Genomic DNA, 10,145 nt, shown 5'->3' on the forward strand with positions numbered 1-10,145 from the left:
GGTCCCTGAGGGGGTTTCAAAGTGGTCCCTGAGGGGGTTTCAAAGTGGTCCCTGAGGGGGTTCCAAGTGGTCCCCAGCTAAATGATGGAGAGTTGGCTTGCAGATCTTCAACTCTTGAGAGCATAAAATAAAACCAAATGGACCCGTACGGAGTCCACAGAGTTACATTATTAGTAGTATTATTAGAGCCACATCGGGCATCACTTAATTCACAAGAAGTCTACACAATTTCAGAATGTAGAAGAATTGTTATTTCAATCAATGTTATCTCTACTCTGGTACCAACATCAATACAGCATGGAATTGTGGACTAAAATCTCATCCAACGATACCAAAATATAATTTAGTTTTGTTTTGGGTCTGTGAGGCTAAATCTCATTAAAATGGTGGTCCGTGGCTCAAATGCATGCAGATTAAATAATGGTCCTCGATATGAAATGATAATGATAACAAATTTATTTATATAGCACATTTCTAGACAAAGTCACAAAGTGCTTTACATCAAAAGAAAACAACAAAAGATCAGAATACAAAACAAAACATGAAAGGGGTTGAAAACCACTGGCGTAGAGGATTTACATACAAGGTCTACGATTTTGCTGAATGTTGGCCTATTTTCACCAGCTATAGTCACTGTCTGACTCATGCCAGGCTATAGCTTATACTGTACATTCTACAGGGCTGCAAAGACATGTTCATGTTTAACGAATAGGTAGCCTACTATAGCTCTGGTCCATAGCTCTAGGACATCAGGGCTATGGACCAGAGCACCACCTGAAGTGAAGTAACATTTACTTCTAGAGAAAACATCTGGTTGACCTACTCTTTCCACCCCTGATTCTAGTATCCTGGCACAAGTCTGATTTACACTTCGTTTGGCTCAACTTTTTCAGTTACACATCACACATCATAGGTTTTAGTCGCATGTCACATTTATATAATTAAAGGCTTTTGAAATTAAATACTAAATTTACTTTTCAGGATTCCAATTCTAAAACAAAATACATACATATACATGGATGGATGCACCTGGGACGTATCCTCAGTGATGTATCCCAAGGTCATCGGGTTTCGGGTCTCCCAACATCATAGCCCTCACTCAGGTGACCCAGCCGGGGTGATCAATTCAAAAATAGCGAAAGATTATCAAGGATTTCAATTCAAATTATAGCAAAAATAGCCGATCTACAAGCTCAAAATGTGTCGACGCTGCGCCGCGTTTTGAGAGATTGTAGATTAGCTATGTTTGCTACAACACTACCATGTGCAATGTGGCCCCTCTGGGGTGAGTGTGGACATAATAGTGGCCCTCTGGGGTGAGTGTGGACATAATAGTGACCCCTCTGGGGTGAGTGTGGACATAATAGTGACCCCTCTGGGGTGAGTGTGGACATAATAGTGACCCCTCTGGGGTGAGTGTGGAACTATAGTGGCCCCTCTGGGGTGAGTGTGGACATAATAGTGACCCCTCTGGGGTGAGTGTGGACATAATAGTGACCCCTCTGGGGTGAGTGTGGAACTATAGTGGCCCCTCTGGGGTGAGTGTGGACATAATAGTGACCCCTCTGCGGTGAGTGTGGACATAATAGTGACCCCTCTGGGGTGAGTGTGGAACTATAGTGGCCCCTCTGGGGTGAGTGTGGAAATAATAGTGGCCCTCTCCATCGTCAAAGTTTCCCACCCATGCTGTAGGCCTATGTCATGTGACAGACAGTCTGCTGCTGTCTGTCATGCCTCACACAGTCTCACCATAAATAGAGCCACACCGAAGCCAGATTTTTTGGGTTTTATGAAGATATGTCGGAGAGTCATAGAGCTGTAATTTGCGTGTCTTAAGTACCAGGTCTTATTCCCTAACTTGAGTAAACTAAAGACCTGGAGGCGTGATCAATGCTCTTTGGCCACTCAGAATAGCCAAAGAGCATTGATCACACCTCCAGGTCTTTAGTTTACTCAAGTTAGGGAATAAGACCTGGTACTTAAAGGACAACTTTAGTTTTTTTCAACCAAGGTTCATGTTTTAGGTTGTTATTAGAGAAACTAAAAGGTGAGTGTTCATTTTCTTTCATTTGCTGCTTTCTTTCGTTTCAGGGATTTTAGCAGTTTTTGACAGGGGGGCGGGGGCATTCGAGCATGGGGCTAAATATGTATTTAACACAATTTCATGGTGATTTATTTTTTAATGGTTTACTATAGTCCTAATAAACGCCAGGAAATTTCATATGGCCACAAAAGATCACGGGATCTATTGAATGTGACAAACTGACATATTGAGCCTATGACACACAGTATAAGCCTTCCCCCAGTAGGCTACCTTCACATTCAGTAGATCCTGTGATCTTCTGTGGCCAGATGTAATTTCCTGGGGTTTAATAGGACTATAGTAAACCATAAAAAAATAAATCACCATGAAATTGTGTTAAAAAATACATATTTAGCCCCATGCTCGAATGCCCCCGCCCCCCTGTCAAAGAGTGTGCCACGTTGTCGCCCTCAAAACGAGAGGCCAAGGTCTGGTATGTGACCTTACTGTATATGCGAGGGAAATCTAAGTCAGTGGTTTTCAAAGTGGGGGCTGCCAGGGTTGTGGGGTACGTTTAGGCCAAGGTAGGTATAGTTTTTTGTTTGTTCTAGTGGGATTGTATTTAGGAGAAATTGGTGGTTTTGGCGGCTGGTCCTTTTTTGAAATATCACGATTTTTATAACATCACAAAAGAATAACTTAAAAAGATAACTGAATAACTTAAAAGGCTCTACAATTTTCCTCTGCTAACCATTCAGTGACATCAACGACATTACACTTCAAACAAAGAAAGTCAAACAATCACGATTACGAGACGGAATCTACAGACTAGTCTGAGCCAAAATGTGCTTGCTTGTCATTTCTGACTGGTAGGCCTTCTCATGGTAGGCCTTCTCCTCATGGTCCGAGTCCTGGTGGCCTGCAGGGTTTATGTGGTCTAACTGTTCGATGGGCATCGTGGGGTTCTTGTATTCCCCGTATTCCACGATGGGGTACGTGACCACGGTGAGCAGCAGCACAGCCAGAAGGATGTACAGCTTGGTCTCCAGGCAGATGAAGGTGCTGTAGGCGAAGGCGATGACGAAACCCAGAGACTCCCACATGCGGTAGTTGGCAAACGCTGCCTCTTTGTCTCTGGGGAAGAGCACTCCATAGATGGCTGGAGAGAGAGAGAGAATCAACATAATAGGATCATAATATAATATAAAAACTAATACATTTAGCCTTTTTAAGTCGATGTGTTTTCTTCTTTAGATGGGAGAGAGAAACGGTTGGTAAGTTGAGAGTAAAGATCGGGGTAACGAGATGAAACACTGCTCTCTGTCTGGAAGTAAACCGATGGCCATAATTAACGCCATTGATGAACCATCTGGTCAGTTATAGAGATGTGCTGCTGTTTATTTTGACACTGTCCTATAAATAATTCTATCTAAACCAGTAGTTCTTGAGGGGGTCCCAGGTGGTCCCCAGCTAAATGATGGAGAGTTGGTAACCAAGTGGAACCCGATAGATCTTTTAACTCTTGAGAGCATAAAATGAAACCAAAATGGACCCGTTTCATTTTACGCTCTCAAGAGTTACATTATTGTTAAACATCTGCATTACTTAATTTACAAGACGTCTACACGAGAATGTAGAACTGTTATTTTAATCAACGACGACTAAATATTCTTTCGTTTTGGGTCTGAGAGGCTAAAATGTCATGAAATAAATGGTGGTCTATCCGTGGCTCAAATGGGGAATGAACAATGGGCCTTGATATGAAATTGATCTAAACTATATGAGCATTTATCATCCGAGGGATTTAGTTTTATTCTCACAGTTGATCTGTGTTTGCCACACAGCGTCTGCCATGCCCCACAGCCCCGGGAACACGAAGAAGACGGGCAGCTGGTCGGGATGAGGCCTCCAGTACAGCAAGGCTATGATGCAGGAGAAGTTAATGGCCGCCGCTGCGAATGGAGAGACGTGGCATTGAGAAACCTCACTGCTCGTTGAATGAGGGTGAGTGTGATTCAGATCGGAAGTCTTAACTATACAAAATGTCTTTAAATTTATACTACAACTTATAATCCCCCCTGCGAAGGCGTTTCAAAAAGTTATTTATTTATTTTTATTATTTTTACCCCACGATTTTGTAACCTATTTTTCACCCCTGTGTCAATTATCTAATGTGATCCTGGGCTCTACACACCCTCCGCCAACCTGGGGAGAGCAACGGACTTGAACTCATGCTTCCTTCATGCCCGAGTGTCCAAGTTGCTCCTTTACACCTGATACCTTACACCTGGGGAGTTTCCCTGGTTGGACGTAACGAGTGGAAGGAACACGTTATTCCAACCAGTTCCTTTCCCCTCCATCAGGCGCCCTGGCTGGCCAGGGGGAGGCAGTTTAGAGACCAGGATTACTGCATGTTTTTGTGAGGGTACCTACCCTAGTATTTATTTAAAGACCTTTAAAGCTTCGGACAAAGCCAACTCAGCAGGTGACAACTCGTGACAATAAACACCTTTTTTGGGCCGAACAGATAATTAGAAAGAGGAAAAAAAGGGCAGGGTACAACCATTTTTGTTGTTTTTCTTGATATTGCTGATACCGATATGATGACCGGTTAATAATGAATCTAGCTGAAACATAGCAGAGCATTCTCAACTATGCATAGCTCTATAGATTAGCCTCGTTTACACTCTTAAAGGTATCTTTTATCCATGAACTTTACCTAGCAGGAAGAAAGGGGCTCGGCCAGTGTACATGGAGACAAAGACAATGGAGGACAGTGAATTGCAAGCCCCGAAGCAGATCATCACATAGCCAACAAAATGGATGCCCAGTGCACACGTGGCATAGTTCTGTAATGGAAACAAAGACATTTTATGCCGACCCCCATCTGAAAATATGCTGTTCCAGGGACTCCCCAAAAGAAGCAAGGTTTTGAGTTAAAAACGTTCGCTCTGAAATAATATATATTCAAAGATTTGCACCACATTTTCAGGATAAACAAAATAAATAGCAGACCTACAAGCTCGTAGTGCGGCACTCCAGCCACGCTACGAGCTTGTAGATCTGCTATTTTTCAAAAGCTAATGTAGCCTACATATATGCACCAAAAGGGGGTTCCTGCCCAAAATGGGTGTTGAACAAGCCTCGAAAACATGCTCTGTTTTTTCAACATTTTCCACATCACACGGAAACATTAAGGGCCGATTCATACTCCTATTTTACCACCGTTTCGGCGCTGTAGTGCCGAAATGATTTTGGCTCGTCTGAAACTTTCAGTAGCACCAAAGAGCCGACTTTAGGACGGTACCCAGCCAAATGACGTCACATTGTAGGCTCTACAGCGCCGAACCCTCTAAAATAGGAGTATGAATGGGCCCTAACAAGCTCCCCCTCACCTTGGTGTACTCGCCAGAGAGGAAGCTCTGTTGAAAGCCATTGTACATGGTGAGAGGGATGAGGACGAGGAGCCGGCGGTCTCTAAGCAGCCGGAATGTGGCCAAGAAGGTGCTGCAGAACGGCTCCCGGTTCCCACGGAACTCCCTCGCCTGGCTCTGGTCAATGTTGTCCAGGAACACCGCCACGATGATCATGGCCAGCACCCCGACGCCTACAACAAGGAGAGATGTTTTCTTTGAACATGGATCGTTGGAAAGAGACAAAATAAAAGGCATAAGATGATCATGATGTTACCGATGTAGGCCGCGACCAGCGTCGTGACCAGTTCTTGTGCTGGTTTGATGGTGGTGACGTTTGGCTGGATGTCACATACAGCCGCTCCACAGAGCTCCAACTGTTCGTCTGTGATGTTGGCTGGAAGACCACATACATTTAATTAGTCAAAACCATGAATTACTAGTCTGTCCAGAGGATGTTAAGACAGTGATAATGTAACACAACAACTGCCCTGTAATTAATCTTTCTTTACAAGGATCTTGTGAATCAAAGAGGTGAATCACATTTTGTAGCTGTTGTCTATTTGCGTTCATTCTAAAGGCGTGTTTTACGTGTGTACCTATTGTAGCATCCTGTTGGAATATGAGGGAGGACATGAGGTTGCCCCAGACTGCAGAGGACTGGAAGATGAAGAAGAACATGCCAAAGTATTGGTTGATGACATCGGCACCCTTCTTGCCCTCCTCGGCAGCCTGTAGATTACCAGTGATGGTCAGGTAGGCACATTTAGCCGACCATAGAGTCGATCCGCCCAAACCCAGGATCACAGAGGTAGGGATGAGTGTGTACCTGCGTATATATATATATATATAGGAGGAGGAGGACAGGCACTCATTCATGACAATGTGTTGAACTTGAACATGATTTGAAGCTGAGGGTTAATCTATAGCAGGGCTTTTTTTCTTTTTACTTGATAGCTACTTTCAAAATGACCAGTCAATAAGATCTACCCGCTGAAAAAAGTATGTTATACCATTGCTGAAAATAGTTTAAATATGGAATATCGGAGGTGGCATTACATATAAGACAAATGTACCGGTACTTGGAATTGGAAATAGAGGGGGAGAAATGGAATAATCTGTAATGCTACTGACGTTGCACATCAACAAAATATTGCATTGTTTGAGCTTTTTCAGGCCCTTTATTGGTCACCTTAATTCAAGTGGCAGATGCCAAACATTGTAATTTTTATCCTTTTCAGGGGCATGTCATGTGATCTACCTGCACAGCCCCTGTGATCTACTAGGTATATTATTGTTTATTGCTGCTGCTGCTGCTTCTGCCGCCGAGCAGAAATGGGATGTTAAAATGTGTGCTGGTCGTGTCATTGACCATCTAGAGCCTCTGTGATTTGTATAATACACAGGCTCTGTAATTTCCAATACAACTGTAAAATCCAACAGACTGTTGGTGAAATAGAACACTATCTTTGTAGTATGTGTGAACATGCTGCGCTATGTGCTATTAGAATAAAGTATTAACATACTAAAGTAGTAGTAGTAGTAACTTATTCCATTTGTTAGGATTATATCTATACGTGTTCCAACTTGAGATCACTGATGATGACCATTGTTCAAAGCATACCATGTATTATTATTTTGTTTTCCACACAATGGCGCAAAATTAGTTAATATAAGTGGCATATATTCTTAAGATCATATCAGAGAAAGCCTGAAAGCACCCTGGCAGAGCTTCCTTCTACGTGATTTTAAGCTCGTTTTAACCACACCAAAGGGTCACCATGCAACTCCTTGGGTCCAAACGGTTACAAGGAGTTGCATGGTGACCCTTTGGTGTGGTTTGGGCCGTTGAATTCCATGCGTTGAATCACTTGAAACAATTAACTTACTTGGGACAACGTGGGTCAACGTGCAACAGGACATATCAACGCTAAAACCGTCTAGACCCTTTGGTGTGGTTAGGGCTTTAGACAAAGAGAAGGACAGAGAGAGGAACATGACAGAGAGTGGTGTCTCACCATCCAGGATAGAGGTTTCCAAAGGAGTAGGAGACATAGCAGGCCATGCTGACCACGATGGTCCACTTACAGCCCAGGTTCTTGATCATTATGGGGGGCAGGAACATGGAGGCCACGATCATGGAGGCATAGATGACACTCAGAGACGCCACCCCCATCCCCTCCTCCGCGTTCAGACTGCTCTGGGCAGGAGAGACACACACAACGTAATGGATGATCATTAAACGCTCAGCTTCTGTTCTGTTCTGAATCTGTTCTGATTGTACAGGAATAGAGCAATATATTGTCTGTGTAAACAGCTAAACACTGTAAACAAACAATGGCTGCCTGTGACTGAAATTAGTTTGCACTTTTGCCCATGGAAAAATAAATAATGAAATCACACCCGTGTGAAATGAGGGGCGCTCTTATCATCATACATCATCTCATTCTGGCCAATCACAATTTGCGTCCTCACTTGTCCGTCTTCACTTTACCCAAACCCAGAAAGCTGGGCATAGCCCCTCAGAAAGCTAGGCATAGCCCCTCAGAAAGCTGGGCATAGCCCCTCAGAAAGCTAGGCATAGCCCCTCAGAAAGCTGGGCATAGCCCCTCAGAAAGCTGGGCATAGCCCCTCAGAAAGCTAGGCATATCCCCTCAGAAAGCTGGGCATAGCCCCTCAGAAAGCTGGGCATAGCCCCTCAGAAAATAATGATTCATACATACTTGGTATAGAAAGAATAGGTGGCGTCACACCAATGAAAGTAATAGCTGAAAACCTCACAAGATGGTGCTACCTGTCCATTAAAGCAGTGGTTCCCACACTTTTTCATGTCAAGGACCCCCAAATTGACACTGATTACCCCAATTTGAAAAGCCGTAAAGCCGTAAAGATTTTTACGGCTCTAGCAGTGATTCTCAACCCGTTTAATTTCAAAGACCCACAGTTTGACATGCATATTAGTCTACGGACCCCCATTTAATGGCATTCCTATCTCTGGGACCCCCGATTTCTATTGTAAAATCAATGTTAATGTAACTCTGAGAGTGGACAAATGGACCTGTTTAGGGTACATTTCGTTCCATTTGTACACTCTCAGAGTTACAGACCCGTAAGGGTCCATTTGGTTCCAAACTATAATTTAGCTGGGAACATGGAACTCCCTCAAGGACCCCTGGGGGTCCCCAGACCCCACTTTGGGAACCACTGCATTAAAGGCCCAGGGACACTTCCCCCTTTTTGCAAAAGAATATATGTTAATGACGTTTAGAAGATTTAGAACACTTTCCTGGGGGTCCTTATGTGTGTAATATGTGGTTTTAGATATTTTAGATTTTAGCAGTGAGCCCAGTGTCTCTGATCTCATGGACACTGGGCTCACATACTTCCTGGACTACAATTCCCATAATGCTTTGGTGCAATGCTCCTCCTTGTGGATAGGGGGAGGGCTGTCTTGTCGGTGGTTAGGTGACCACCGAACTACAACATGACGTCACGAGCCGCGGTGAAGAGCAAACCACCGCCACCGCTCCAGCCCTTCTCTCTGTTTTTACTCACCACCGCTCGTTATTTCAGTGCCGGTGGTCAGCTCACCACCGGAGCGGTGGTCACCTCACCACCGAAAAACCAGACTATGAATAGGCCTTTACTGTGTGTGAGTGAGCCCAGTGTCCATGACATCAGAGACACTGGGTTCACTGCTAAAATCTAAAATATCTAAAACCACACATTACACACATAAAGACGCCCAGCAGGAAAGTGTTCTAAATCCTCTAAAATATATAAGTGTCCCATTAAACTCAATGGACGAGGCGAGGGGGGTCGCTCGTTCTATATACTTTGAGAGAGATGACCCATGGCTTTGATTTGACTGGATTCACCATGACAAAACATAAACTATGAAGATTCTCTTCCCGTACACAATCTTAATTCTGAGTAAAACACTTTTAAATAATAAATTATATTTCCAAATTTAGCAACAAAACAAGGTATGATCTAGCTTCTAGGCTAAAATATATTACAATAAATGTTGAATGTAGATGTTGAACAGGTGTCTTGCTAGAAACAAATAAAAAAATTAATAGCTAAAAGTAAGTCAAACGGAAGTAAAATTCTGGATTTTACTGTGCGTGTGAAGTGACTCACATTCCATTATATATGTACTTTTGCAATTGTTACAAAAATGTAACTTGTTCAAGCTCCAATGTAATAATGTAGACGCCCGTTTGCGTGTTTGAGTTGCTGCTGTCAACTTTAGACTATAGTTCAACAGTTGACCTTGAATGAACCTCCCGTCTCTGTTTGAGTCAACTTGTGAACTTACCTGTAGACTTTGCAGGCCTTCATAAGCTGTAAACAGTGACAGAAATCCAATGGAGACCACAAGCACATTCTTTAAGTTACGGTTGAACATGTTTTAGCTTCCTTTAGTAAATCCACAAGGAACTTCACCTTTAAAAAAATAAAGTATAATGTGGTTATAATAATCTACTGTAGCCTATATTCTCAGAGTAACAAGAATTAATCCAAGAGCAAGTCAAAGGAACTTCTCTCTGGCGGAAACAAGCCTGTCTTTGATATAGTCAAAATGGGCCATATTTGAGTTCAAAGTTCACAGACTATCTGTTGTTGCTGTTGTGCCATATTCTATTTTATGTTGTTAGGCAGATGAACCTTATCTTTTTTCTTTATAAACCATTAAAGAGCCCTAA

At 43.1% G+C, this 10,145-nt stretch overlaps 1 protein-coding gene across 1 annotated transcript; it reads right to left on the reverse strand.

The window, feature by feature from the left end:
• Positions 1 to 2,844: 2,844 nt before the first annotated feature.
• On the reverse strand, positions 2,845 to 9,847 carry LOC310876427 (protein unc-93 homolog A-like; the record flags this gene model as incomplete). The annotated part of the gene is made up of 8 exons (XM_083789958.1): positions 2,845 to 3,182; positions 3,844 to 3,975; positions 4,743 to 4,872; positions 5,419 to 5,630; positions 5,714 to 5,833; positions 6,036 to 6,265; positions 7,455 to 7,636; positions 9,758 to 9,847. 8 exons carry the CDS (start codon positions 9,845 to 9,847, stop codon positions 2,845 to 2,847), a joined length of 1,434 nt encoding a protein of 477 aa, XP_083646084.1.
• Between the last annotated feature and the right edge of the window lie 298 nt (positions 9,848 to 10,145).

The sequence above is a fragment of the Protomyctophum parallelum genome (assembly GCF_964188405.1).
Source record: "Protomyctophum parallelum genome assembly, chromosome: 19".
In the NCBI taxonomy this organism is placed as follows: domain Eukaryota; kingdom Metazoa; phylum Chordata; class Actinopteri; order Myctophiformes; family Myctophidae; genus Protomyctophum; species Protomyctophum parallelum.